The sequence below is a fragment of the Microcebus murinus genome, chromosome 16 (genome assembly GCF_040939455.1).
Source record: "Microcebus murinus isolate Inina chromosome 16, M.murinus_Inina_mat1.0, whole genome shotgun sequence".
NCBI classification, from domain to species: domain Eukaryota; kingdom Metazoa; phylum Chordata; class Mammalia; order Primates; family Cheirogaleidae; genus Microcebus; species Microcebus murinus.
Window position 1 is genome coordinate 32,839,027 of NC_134119.1, and position 14,103 is coordinate 32,853,129.

At 43.7% G+C, this 14,103-nt stretch overlaps 1 protein-coding gene and 1 non-coding gene across 6 annotated transcripts in view; one reads left to right on the forward strand and one right to left on the reverse strand.

Moving 5' to 3' along the window:
• The window catches only part of PHF20 (PHD finger protein 20), a 125,658-nt gene that overhangs the window by 106,513 nt on the left and 5,042 nt on the right, over positions 1–14,103 (forward strand). For all 5 annotated transcript variants that reach the window (XM_076011071.1, XM_076011070.1, XM_076011074.1 and 2 more), the window contains 5 exons: positions 133–311; positions 5,600–5,699; positions 8,612–8,807; positions 11,252–11,663; positions 13,493–13,676. In XM_076011071.1, the coding sequence (XP_075867186.1) occupies positions 133–311; positions 5,600–5,699; positions 8,612–8,807; positions 11,252–11,663; positions 13,493–13,676 (1,071 nt within the window). The remainder of the gene's footprint in view (positions 1–132; positions 312–5,599; positions 5,700–8,611; positions 8,808–11,251; positions 11,664–13,492; positions 13,677–14,103) is intronic.
• Positions 6,081–6,184, reverse strand: LOC142861452 (U6 spliceosomal RNA). Its single transcript, XR_012912681.1, has one exon. It is a non-coding gene; the product is annotated as a U6 spliceosomal RNA (small nuclear RNA).

Here is a 14,103-nt window from a genome sequence, read left to right on the forward strand (position 1 = left end):
ATTTCCCACTCCTGTGAGAGCTTGTGGAGCAGTGGGTCTGTAAGGTCATTTTTTACTCTTGGCAATCTAGGGTTTTTAAAATTTTGTAACTGTAATTTAAAATAGTGACTGTTGTTTTCTCTTTCCTCCCAGAGGAGGATAATTTGAGTGAGTCCTCTTCTGAGAGCTTTCTTTGGAGTGACGAGGAGTACAGCCAAGATGTGGATGTGACCACCAATCCAGATGAGGAACTTGATGGGGATGACCGCTATGACTTTGAAGTGGTCCGTTGCATCTGTGAGGTCCAGGAGGAAAATGACTTCATGATTCAGGTAGGTGGAGCTTCCAGAAAACAGGTCTAGAGAAGCACAAACTGGTCCTTGGAGGGAAATTTTGAGGCCAGCAGCAATGGCAAGTGACATCAGAAGCCCCAGATATATAATGTTAGCAGCGGTAGACTGAACTTTGCTTTCTGGTTTGGCTTTCTCAGAATTTCAGGCTGCCATAAGAGCCCATTAATAGGCTAAGAGAGTACTTGAGGAATCATTGAGTCTAAACCTCTCATGCTCTGATTGAGGCAACTGGGACCCACAAATGGGAAGGGCCATGCCTCTGGTCATGAAGTAAGTAGTTGACCAGCAGGGACCCAGATCTATGGAGTGGCAGTTCAGTTTTCGTATGGACCCTTACCTTCTCTTTGAGGCAAATTTTCTTTAAAAGTAATGGAGGCTGATTTTATAACTTCTGTTTCTTGTACTTTATTTTCCTGACATTTGTATCTGTCATCCCTATCTCTGAGATGTGTCTCTGAAATAGGACCCCCCCCCCCCCTTCTGCTTGGAGAGCCCGTTACCGGCCAGCACTTGCTTGCTGCTGGCTCTTCTCTCGTTGTCCCTTGTGGTTCTGGTGTGCGTGGCTGCGGTCTGGCTGACTGTAAAGGCTGTCATAAATTCTTTGGGTATCTAGGCAGCTGCCCAGTTGGCTTGGGAACCTGACTTTTTTAAAAGTCATGGTTATGTTGGTTAGGATTCTTTTAGGGGCAAGTATAAATATTGTTGGGAAAATAGACTGGGTCCTGGAACCCAGAGGTAGGGATGTAGCCAGGCTCAGGAACCTATAATTCTGTCTGGATGGGTATGGTCTACCTCATTTCCTGCTTCTCTATGGAGTCCATTTGATTCTTTTTCTTTTGCCACTAATTTTCTTTGAAAATGCAAAATGGTCACCTGTGACCCATCTCCCTCTCCTCAATTGTACATTTTTTGTGTGTTCAAGAGATAAGCTAGCCTGAGGTTGGAATCTCGGTCCCAATTTTGTTATAAATTCCCGGGCAAGAAATTGTGGCCAGGTTTAGATCAGATATTAGCCTTTGGAACAGTCTCCTGTGGTCAGAGGGGGAAGAAGTTTGTCATGGGTCAGATGCCCCCCCCTCTGGTGATGGTAGGGGTTGTGGGCAGGGTTACATTGTCCAATAAGACTGACTGGGGCTCATCTCTGTTACTGTGTGAGTGGGTTTGGGAGTTCCCAGTAATGGGGTGGCTGTCCATCACCCAGTAAGAATCTATATAGTTTATTGAGATAGGAGAAAAAGCCCCAGACCCCTTGACTTGCTTTCTGTGTTAGAATATTATTTCCTTGCCCTTATAGTGCTGTAGGTTGGCATGGCATTGATTTTTTTTTGAAATTCACTTTTGGGTCTTGACTTAATATGCTTATCTTCGTTTTTTTTTTTTTTATTTTTTTTTTTTTTGAGACAGAGCCTCACTCTGTTGCCCTGGATAGAGTGCTGTGGCATTAGCCTAGCTCACGGCAATCTAAAACTTCCGGCTCAAGCGATCCTCCTGCCTCAGCCTCCTGAGTAGCTGGGACTACAGGCATGTGCCACCATGCCCGGCTAATTTTTTCTATATATGTTTAGTTGTTTGGCTAATTTCTCTCTATTTATAGTAGAGACGGTATCTCGCTCTTGCTCAGGCTGGTCTCGAACTCCTAAGCTCAAGCAATCCTCCCACCTCGGCCTCCCATAGTGCTAGGATTACAGGCATGAACCACAGTGCCTGGCCTTATCTTTGAATTTGTGTTCTTCATACTCAATAATCCCCTTTCCTTTGATTTTTTTTTTTTTTTTTTTTTGAAACTTCACAGCTTTGCCATAGTTCTTTAAACTTTCAGAAAGACCAGAAAATGAGTAGACACACTTGCTTTTTTGGTTTTTATTTTCCCAGTGCTTTTCCCCCTCAATTTTTTTTTTTTGAGACAGAGTCTCACTTTGTTGCCCAGGCTAGAGTGAGTGCCGTGGCATCAGCCTGGCTCACAGCAACCTCAATCTCCGGGGCTCAGCGATCCTACTGCCTCAGCCTCCCGAGTAGCTGGGACTACAGGCATGCGCCACCATGCCTGGCTAATTTTTTGTATATATATTTTTAGTTGGTCAATTAATTTATTTCTATTTTTGGTAGAGACGGGGTCTCGCTCAGGCTGGTTTCGAACTCCTGACCTTGAGCAATCCGCCCGCCTCGGCCTCCCAAAGTGCTAGGATTACAGGCGTGAGCCACCACGCCCGGCTTCCCCTTCACTTTTATTTTGAAGTAATTATAGCTTCATACGAGGGTACAAAGAAATATATAGGGAAGTCTCATGAACTCCTCCACCAGTCCTCCTCCCATGCCAACAGCCCACACAACCACAGTACCGTATCAAAACGAAACCAATTGACATTGGCACAATCTGTAGAGCTTATTCAGATTTTACCAGTTATATGCATGTATTCATTTGTGTGTGCATATAGCTGGTGCAGTTTTGTCACAAGTATAGCCTTGTGTAACTGCTCCCACTCAAGATACTCAGACATGTACCACAAGATTCCATTAACCAATAATCATAGAAGTATATAATTAAAGAGATGAAAAACAGTGTAGTAGTTTCCAGGGTCTAGGGAAGAAAAGATAAAGGGACAAGTATGGCTCTAAAGAATAACACGAGGGAGTCTTGTGGTGACAAGACACTCTTCTTCTGCATTGATTATCTGTCTGTATATTTGTACAATTCTATTTTAATTATTGTGCCTTTATGATATTTGTAAAATATCTGATGGGGCTAGTATTCCCTTATTGCCCCCCCCCCCTTTTTTTTTTTTGAGACAGAGTCTCACTTTGTTGCCCAGGCTAGAGTGAGTGCTGTGGCATCAGCCTAGCTCACAGCAACCTCAAACTCCTGGGTTCAAGCAATCCTGCTGCCTCAGCCTCCCAAGTAGCTGGGACTACAGGCATGTGCCACTGTGCCCGGCCAATTTTTTATATTCATTTATTTATTTATGTATGTATTTGTTTGAGACAGAGTCTCGCTTTGTTGCCCAGGCTAGAGTGAGTGCCGTGGTATCAGCTTAGCTCACAGCAACCTCAAACTCCTGGGCTCAAGCAATCCTGCTGCCTCAGCCTCCCGAGTAGCTGGGACTACAGGCATGCACACCATGCCTGGCTAATTTTTTCTATATATATTAGTTGGCCAATTAATTTCTTTGTATTTATAGTAGAGACGGGGTCTTGTCCTTGCTCAGGCTGGTTTCGAACTCCTGACCTCGAGCAGTCCGCCCACCTCGGCCTCCCAGAGTGCTAGGATTACAGGCATGAGCCACCGCGCCCAGCCTCTATATATATTAATTGGCCAATTAATTTCTTTCTATTTATAGTAGAGATGGAGTCTCGCTCTTGCTCAGGCTGGTTTTGAACTCCTGACCTCGAGCAATCCGCCCACCTTGGCCTCCCAGAGTGCTAGGATTACAGACGTGAGCCACTATGCTTGGCCTGCTCTTTCTTTTTCACATATTTCCTGGCTGTTGATTTTAGAATTCTATCTAGTGCTAAAACTGTTAATTTATTATTTTATTGGGGTTACATTATTTTTATGAATTAACCAAAGGAGAATTGATATCCTTATGATGTTGACTCTTGCTGTCCAGGACTAGAGTGCACTGACTTAAGTCTCCGTGGTCTTCAAATAGTATAATATTTAAAAATTTGTTTCTTAATTATTTTGCATGCTTATATTTCTTCTTAGTTTTTTCATCTTTTAGGTTATTATTCTCATTTGTTTCTAAATTTAAACATTTTAAAAATGAATAATGTATTTTAGCCACACCTACATGAAAAAGTTATTTTGAAACATATTTGATTGACTTTTGCTGAATCCTGTTTTCAAGATTTATGAAGTCATTGGTGAGATAGACTTTGATTCTTAGTTATTAGTCTGTTTTCTGCTACTAATTGCATTTGTCGTGACTTTGTTTCTTCTCTGAGTTTAGTTACCTCATCTGTAGATTGAAAAATCTGGCACAGAGCTTATCTGTTGGTTCTGATGTGATTAGCTTCCTGGAAGCCTTACATCTGCTCAGGGGAGCCCTCCCGATGCTGAGGCTTATCTGACTCCAAGTGATGGAGAACTATTTGAGCTTTGGATTTCTAGTCCATTCTGGCCAGGCTGGTAGCCCACCACCATCAAGGTCATGGACAGGAAGCTCACTGTCCTTCTTCCAGGGCTAATCTGTTTGTTGGGTAATTAAAGGTTTAGGGCCCTGGTTTGGAGTTCCTTGGAGAGTCCTAGTATCTCCTTGTGAGTCTGTCTTTCTTCTGCATTTCCTCCTCTGGACCCTTAGCTCTTAGACTTACCATCCTTTGGCTCCACAAGTTTCCCAGTGCCTCCTCACTGTCAGCGTCTTCTTTTTCCCTTCTGCCTCCTGTTTCTCTCCCTCCTGCCCCCAATACACATGCAAGGAAGTGGAGCCTAGGGGTTGAAAGAACTAGCTTTGCAATTAGCCAGGCTGTGTTCTAATCTACCTTTGACTCTCATTAGCTGTGTGACTCTTGGTAAGGTTTAGAGAGAATAAATGGAAGGTGCTAACATATGATTATTCCAGGAGGGGTCTGAGTGAATTATCTTGACCTTGGTAGTTACTAGTAGTAGATTAATACATAAAGCTGGGCTCTATAATAGGAGCTTTTACACATGAACCATTGAATCCTCACAAATAGTCCTGGGGTGGGGATGGGTGGAGTTAGGAATAGTATCCCATTTTGCAGTTGGGGAAACTGAAGCCCAGGGAGAAAGAAGTGACTTGTGCAAAGTTACACAGCTAATGAATATCTGAGCTATAATTCAAATTCAGCTTTTTGTCACTCCAAGTTACCCATTCTCTAAGGATTTGAGCAGTTTTTACCTATTCCCATAAAGTGATTAGAAAAGTGTAAACTTCTAGAAATGGGAGTGAAAATGTCATTATTCTGAGATCAACATTGTTTAGTAGATCTAAATGTTAATGTGCACTGAACCACTAGCCTCTTGTGGCTATTGAGCACTTAAACTGTACCTAGTGGGACTGAGGAGCTAAATTTTTAGCTGAACTTGTTAATTTCCTTGTAGAGCCACATGTGGCTAGTGGCTGCCATATTGGGTAGTGCGAGTCCAGATGTGTGGCTGCAGCTCAGTCCCCTGTTAGTCAGGAGGGAGTGCCCCTCCCTACCACCTCCTTCTGCCCTCCCGAGCCCTCCCCCCAGCAGGTGGGTCTTGCTTTTGGATGGAGGACACCTTCTGAGTTTAATTTTTGTTGCTTCTTTGATTCTAACAGTGTGAAGAGTGCCAGTGCTGGCAGCATGGGGTCTGCATGGGATTACTGGAAGAAAATGTGCCCGAGAAATACACCTGTTATGTTTGCCAAGACCCTCCAGGTAGAGATTTCTGGAGTCAGGGACATTAACAGTATGTAGCCTTTTCCTTAGCACAGCTGCATGTGAAACATGCTAAGTGTCTGTGGTCTTGAGATTCATTTCTTCAGCATCGCTAGACTCCAACTCCTCCTTGCCTCTGTTGCTAACCCACCTGGTGGCCAGCTGTCCTGAACTTAACAGTTATAGAGCACATGTGAAGAGGCTCACCTAGTGGAAGGTCTGGCCTTGAGAGCTAGTTGTGGTAAAACACACACACACACACACACACACAAGCTCTACCCTCTTAACAAATTAAGTGTGCAGTGTAGTATTGTTAACTATAAGTACACTGTTGTTCAGCAGATGTCTAGAAGTTTCATCCTACATGACTGAAAATCTATAAAAAATAGGAAATGCTTGATAAATTTGAGCGTCATCTTTGCGCAGGGGCCATGCTAATCTCTGCATTGTTCCAGTTTCATTGTATGTGCTGCTGAAGTGAGCACCTTTTCCTTGATAGCTTATGAGGATTGGCATGTGGGCTCTGTCCCTGTTTTTTGGAGGCTGTTGGAAATTTAGAAACCTGCCTCTGCTCCCTGTGGCAATATCTGTCCTGTGTTGCATCACTGCCACGCGGAAGGTAGAGACAGGCCCTTGGGAGGAAGGGGAAAGGCATGATTGTGTAGAGCCTGTCGCCGCCCAGAACAGTGACTGAATTCCTTAGGATCAGTTAGTTTCGTGGCTGTAGGGATCACTTGTGGCTCTTGGGTGCCCCTTTCTAGAAGGGGTGGATTATAAATCTGTGGTTCTCGTCTTGCTGTCAGTGGGATGGTGACATTGTCTCCCATTGCCACCTGTACAGTCTTTCCCTCAGCTCTAGTCCCCTGATTCCCTTACAGCTGGACAATACTTGAGAGCTCCTGCTTCTGTATTCATTTTGGTTCTATGAGGTATGCCTGGTAGGAGCTCTGACTCCCTTTTTTGCTTCTAAGGAAGAAATTGGTGCCCAGAGAATATAAATGACTATCCTAACCCCATAAAGCAAATTGCAATTAGAAGTGGCTTGCAGGATCAAATCTCTTGATTTTGCTGATTATGTAGGGAGGGACAGGTCATCACAGTTCATTTTCCATCAAGCAGGTCCCCACGGGCCTGATGACCTCTGTTGTAAAACTGTATCTCCTTGTACTAGATTAGTCCATAGACTGAGAAGAATCAGCCTCTGTTTATCCCTTTATCCCAAGGAAAGAATATGGCCAAAAGATCAGACAGGTGAACAAACACAGGCCAAGACACATGACTGGCTCAAGACCTCTCCACCAGTTAATGCCAGACAGGTGGTGAAGGTCTCTGACCTTTGTCTTGTAAAACAAGTGGTGCTGCTTGAATCCTGCTGTGTCAGCTGCCACTGCCTACAGCAGCTGCCTCTGAGGTTCCCTCACATAATCTTGAGGGCTTCTTAGAGGGTATCTTTTAAAAATATTTTTTGTCTGCCATGCCTTTCTCTCCACTTTTCCCGCTTTCTAAATCACATACACTTTCTTCATCAAATCCTGTATACTTTCTGAATTTTTATAACTTTAATCGCCAAGACTGAATAGACTCTTCCTTGAAGTGAGCACTGAATGTTTCCCAAAGGTCTGCATTTATAGACTGACTCTGCCGTGGGTTGGGCCAAAAGTTTAACCTGACAGAGTCATTTTTTAAAGGTTACTTAAAAATGTTCTTAACAGGATTGAGGAATATCCCTACTACGTGCATTATTAGTAGTAAAGCCAGAAAGAGCCCCAAAGACCTTGATAGGGATTACCTGGGTTGTTTCAGGGTATTTATAGATATTGACAGGTAAACAGCAGTCTGTCAAAAGCTGTTCCCTGGGCTTTTGGAGCAGGGAGTGTTGCTGAGTCACATGTGCTTAAGTTTTCAGTCCTTCTTAAGGGACCCTGTAAGGAACAGGACCACTGAAGCCATCCAGTTAAGGGGACCTCATCATTTGTTTAGTTCGGTGGTGGGTGGTAGACTTGGAAGGGGGACTTGCACCTTCTTTCTATTCATTAATAAATCCATGCGATGCCTTTTGCCAGGCACTGGGGAAACAACTATGAACAAAATGGTTCCTACTCTTCTGGCTCTTAACAAGGCCAGTGTCCAGAAACAAATGTTAAAACAAGTTAACAAAATATTTCAGTGAATTTAAGTGGCTGAAAAAGAAAGAAAAATAAATTTATGTATATAAAAAAGAATAAAGTTTATTTTAAAATTTAAAACAAAAACAAGTTAACAAAATAAAACAAGACTGTGTTAGGTAATGAAGAATGCTGTGAGAGGGAGAAATGATAAGGAATGCCAGGAGGCAGTGAAGAGGCTCTTTTCACTTTGGGAGGTAGCAAAGGCCTCCCTGGGGTGGTGGTAAGGATGTATCCCTGCTAAGGCCTTGGGAAGTAGTGCTTTAGACAGAGCGGGTGCTGCTAGAGCAAAGATCACGAGACTGGAAAGAGTTTGATGTGTTCCAGAAACTGAAGGGGGGGCCTGTAAGGGTGGGAAGCAGAGGGCAGGAAGGAGCTGGGACCTGTGGGCCTCATAAAGCCAGAGCTGGGGTTTCAGGTTTTCTTCAGTGAACAGTAGGAGGCAGTGGAAGGTTTTAAGTAAGGGAGGGAATGATATGATTTACATTTAGAGATAATCCAGGTTCCCACCCCCCCTCTGGCCAGTTCCAGGAGGTCAGGAAGCATACATGCCTTCTTCATTACTGTATCCACAACACCTAGTAGACAGCCCAGCATATAGTAGGTGCTAAGTAAAGATACACTGGATGAATAAATGAACAAAATGAACTCACTAATCTATCCTTCCAGTAGTCCATTTGATAATTGTGCAATAGTGATGGGCTTCCTTCAGGCCTCATTCTAACCCCATCGTTGTCACTGCTTTAGGTCAGAGGCCTGGCTTCAAGTACTGGTATGACAAGGAGTGGTTGAGTAGGGGACACATGCATGGCCTGACGTTTCTAGAAGAAAATTACTCCCATCAGAATGCCAAGAAGATTGTGGCGACTCATCAGCTTCTTGGTGATGTGCAGAGGGTGATTGAGGTTCTGCATGGCCTGCAGCTCAAGATGAGCATCTTGCAGTAAGTGTGGTGCCTGTGCCTGTGGGAAGGGGTCTGGTTTGCATGGGGCAGGATAAATTTGAGAAATTGGAAAGCCATAAAACTAATCATAAGATTGACGAGTTTGAGACCTTTACTAAAAATTCTCAGTTACATGATAAACATGTACTGAGAAACATGTATCATTTACAATGATAAACATTCTTTTATTTAAAAATCAACTTTATCAAGGAATATTTTGCATATAATTAAGTTCATCTATTTTAAGAATTCATTGAGTTTTGACATAAGTGTGCACCATAATCAAGATATGGTATATGTAATTGGCTTTATTTTGTTTTGGTGTATAGTTATACGTTTTTGGTTTGTTTTTAGTTGTGGTAAAATATACATAATAAAGGTTACCGTTGCTCTGGGAGGTCAAGCTGGGTGGATGACTCAAGGTCAGGAGTTCAAAACCAGCCTGAGCAAGAGCGAGACCCCCGTCTCTATTAAAAATAGAAAGAAATTAATTGGCCAACTAATATGTATATCAAAAATTAACTGGGCATGGTGGCGCATGCCTGTAGTGCCAGCTACTCAGGAGGCTGAGACAGAAGGATTGCTTGAGCCCAGGAGTTTGAGGTTGCTATGAGCTAAGTTGATGCCATAACATTCTATCCCAGGGAACAGAGTGAGACTCTGTCTCAAAAAAAAAAAAAAAAGTTACCATTGTAACAATTTTTAAGCATATAGCTCTGTACTGTAAAGTCATTCACTTTGTTGCACAACTAATCTCCAAAACTTGGCTGGGCATGGTGGCTCACTCCTGTAATCCTAGCACTCTGGGGAGCTGAGCTGGGAGGATTCTTGAGGTCAGAAGTTTGAGACCAGCCTGAGCAAGAGCGAGACCAGGTCTCTACTAAAAATGGAACAGAAATTAGCTGGGCATAGTGGTTCACGCCTGTAGTCCCACCTACTTGGGAAGCTAAGGCAGGAAAATAACTTAGCCCAGGAATTTGAGGTTGCTGTGAGCTAGGCTGATGCCATGGCACTCTAGCTTGCTGACTGAGCAAGACTCCATCTCAAAAAAAAAAAACCAACTCTTCATCTTGCAAAACTGAAACTCTATTATACCCACGAACTGACTCTCCAGTCCCCCTGTCTCCCCAGCCTCTGGCAAGCACTGTTCTACTTTTTGTCTCTATGAATTTAACTTCTCTAAATACTTCATATAAGTGGAATCTTATAGCATTTGTATTTTTGTGACTGGCATATTTCACTTTGCATAATGTCCTCAAGGTGCACCCATGCTGTCTCATGTGTCAGAATTTCCTTTTAAAGCTGAATATATTGTATTGTATGTATGTACCACATTTTATTTATCCTTTTATCCAAACCATTCTTGATTGGTAAGCAAAAGATATTATTTTGACACTATCTCTAGCATAGTGGTTGCTTAGAGGAACCTGTGGTCCTAAAAAGAATAAGAATCCCTGTTCTTTTCCTTAATATTAATACTTTTCTCTTTCAAATGGTGAGAACAGAAGTTTTTGGAAGAATTTTTAGAAACTTCATTATTAATGGCCTATATATGAGATAGTTGATTTATTTCCCTCTCCCTGGGTCATCATTGCATTTTTGTAATCAAGTGCTATCGCACGCCCAGATTATTGTGATGGGTTTTTTTTAAATTTTTTTTTTTTTTTTTTTTGAGACAGAGTCTCACATTGTTGCCTGAGCTAGAGTGAGTGCTGTGGGGTCAGCCTAGCTCACAGCAACCTCAAACTCCTGGGATCAAGCAACCCTCCTGCCTCAGTCTCCCGAGTAGCTGGGGCTACAGGCATGCGCTACCATGCCCGGCTGATTTTTTTTTTTCTATATGTATTAGTTGGCCAATTAATTTCTTTCTATTTATAGTAGAGACGGGGTCTCGCTCTTGCTCAGGCTGGTCTCGAACTCCTGACCTCAAGCGATCTTCCTACCTCAGCCTCCTAGAGTGCTAGAATTATAGGCGTGAGCCACCACACCCGGCATGATGGTTTATTATTAAAGTGATTTTTAGTAAGCCACATTTGAAGAACACTGTATCACTAACATAGTGCTGCCATTCAGATTAATCCACTTATAAAACTCAGTGGTTGATGGCAGACAGATAATTAGCCTAGTTTCACAGAGGAAGAAGCAGGAATGAGGCTGATTGAGTGAGTTGTTCCAGCTGCACTGCTTATTGGTGGTTGAATTGCAATGCAGCCAGGTCTTCCCCTGCAAGTCCAGTCCTACCTACTGTGTGTGTCTGCAGTGGGAGTTTACTGGAAAGGGGTCTGTTAAGAGACCGAGGATTCATATTCCCCTTTGCTTAACAAACGGTGGTTTGTGGTCAGGTGGGAGCTGCTCTCCCTATTGGAAGAGCATGTGGGAACTGAGAAGCCTTTGCAATGGTGCCAGTTACTTCAAAGCCCTTTCCCTGCTTGCCCTCCCAACAGAAGCAGGGAGCATCCTGACCTGCAGCTGTGGTGCCAGCCTTGGAAACAGCACTCGGGGGAGGGGAGATCTCATTCCAAACTCATCCACGTCACTGACGCCAGGAGCAAGGAGGAAGCCCCAAGCTATAGAACTTTGAACGGGGCCGTGGAGAAGCCCCTGCCCCTGGCCCTACCCTTGCCGAGGTCCATGGAGGAGTCCTACATCACCAGCGAGCACTGCTACCAGAAGCCCCGAGCCTATTACCCTGCCGTGGAGCAGAAGCTGGTGGTGGAGACTCGGGGCTCTGCCCTCGACGATGCAGTCAACCCCCTCCATGAGAATGGTGATGATTCCCTCTCCCCGCGCCTGGGCTGGCCTCTAGACCAAGACAGGAGCCGGGGGGACAGTGACCCCAAACCCAGCTCCCCAAAGGTTTGTGGCTCACTTATTCTTCATTCAGGTTTGAGTGCTTGGACTTTCTCCTTCTACAGTTACATATTCTGTGAAAGATATTTATTAATAAAACTGTATTTAAATTTGCTTATCATAGATATTTTTTGGTCTGCTAAAATGGGCGCAAAGTTAGGAGAGCCTACTTAAGCCAAAGATTACTGATTCCAGGAAATGCCCATAAAATGGCATAGTAATTGGGGTGTAAGGGTGGAGAGGTGGGAAGTAGCAAGGAGAAAAGGGTTAGGAAAATTCATCTTTTTCTTTAAGGCAGTTTACATTATAATTGCACCTAGGCGCTAATTCTTAGCATGAGCAAATGTTAAGTGTTTTGTTAGGCATAATATATATATATATATATATATATATTTATTTATTTATTTATTTATTTTCACCTACTGACTCATCATATAGAGCATAATTTTTTAAATCCAGTTGTATGGTAGTTACTTTGACTTTTAACTTTGTAGCTCTGTGGTAAGAAGGGTTCATTTGGCAAAATATTTGCTGGTTCATCAATTTTCCCAAGAGCTACTGAGTTTTTTGTCATTCAAGTCATTCTCTTCCAGAACGCTTTTGTCATTGCCAATGTTTTCATCTTTAACTGTTCATTAGTCTCGTTGTGCCCTGTCCTCAGTTATTAGTGAGGCTTCGTGTGATCTGAGAGCTTCCCCACCCTTGTCATTTTTACTTCACAGACTTAATCCTTTGGTTGTCACCACCAGCATTAAATACATTGCTGCATGTTGCTGAGAGGGAGGACCCCAGGTTATAAGCCCTTCAAGGCTGGGGATTGTACCTCATTCATCCTTGTGCCCTTGTCAGTATCTAAACAGTGTTGGGCAAGGGTGGTAAGGACACAGTCTTTTGAGACAGACCCAATTTCAGTTCTGAGCTCAGCCACTCGCTGTGTGATTCTGAGCAGCTTACTTCACCTTTCTGACTAGACCTGTTTCTTTGCTTGTAGAACGGGGCTAGTGACAGTGCTCCTCAGTTACTGTGGAATGTATTTGTGAAAAGCCCTCAGTACGTTACTTTGCACATAGTAAGCACTAAACAAATATTGGATAGAATCTATTTCATTTCTATCCCAAACCCCAGAAAAGGTTTGTAGTCCTGTGGACTAGGCAGATTTCTTAGAGGTATTTGACACATAGCACAAAATCAGGAAACACTGGGCTTAAATGATGTAACCAGTGTTAAAAATCTCTTCCTCGGTCCCTTGGCCATTGGCATGCACCCTGAGCATGCACCCCTCATGTCAGCTGCTGACTTGATTGAGCTGACTGTTAGCTGGCATTGTTTTTATATACCTTATCCTATTTGGTCTTCATGAACCTTCAGACTAGGTTTTATTACCTTCACCTTCCTGCTGAGGAAACAGAGGCTCAGAGAGGTAAAGTAACTCATCCAGGGTCACACATGCAGCAAGAGACAGAGAGCTAAGACTTAAAGCTAATTTCCATGATTCCCACATACTAATCCTTGTCTACACTGGCCCTGCTCTGGTCAGATCCTAGGGCTTTGGAAGCCATTCTGTGAGGCCTATTTCAGGCCTATTTCAGGCTGGGACATTGGGCCAATCAGTGGGAAGCAGCTGTGGAGCCCCCTGAGCCAGAGGTCTGTGCTGTGCTGAGGTGGTTGGGATTGGCACAGCAGGCAAGCTCGGTCCAGTTCCCATCTGGGAAGGAAGAAAGGGAGATAGAGACTTGGAATAAGCTGGTTTTTCAGATGGTTGCGAACTCTGGATGGTTGAAAAAGGGACTGGGGGCTTTCTCCACATAGTAACTTAAATGCCATTGCATCCCCAGGTGAGAGAATATGTCTCCAAAAAGGTCCTACCTGAGGAAGCCCCTGCTCGGAAGCTGCTGGACAGAGGTGGAGAGGGACTGCTGAGTTCCCAGCACCAGTGGCAGTTTAACCTGCTGACCCATGTGGAATCTCTGCAGGATGAAGTCACACATAGGATGGACTCCATTGAGAAGGAGCTGGATGGTAGGGCTCCTTCCTCGGTCCCCTGGCCATTGGCATGCACCCTGAGCGTGCACCCCTCATGTCAGCTGCTGTCTGAACCCCCTTACTCTGTCTCTGCAGGGACAGTGTATTCTTTTTTTTTTTTTTTTTTTTTTTTAATTTTTTTTATTTTGGCATATTATGGGGGTACAGATTTTAAGGTTTCAATAAATGCCCATTTCCCCCCCTCCCCCCAAAAGTCTGAGTCTCCATCATGACCATCCCCCAGATGGTGCACATCTCACTCATTATGTATGCATATACCCACCCCCCTCCCCCCTGGACAGTGTATTCTTGGCCTCTTCTTCTTTTCAGCCTTACCATTCTCCCCTCAAGTTGAGCAAGCCTTACTTTTAGTATTTATCAGGCACTTACAAGCAATGCATGATGTCAGGGGTCCTACCTCTCT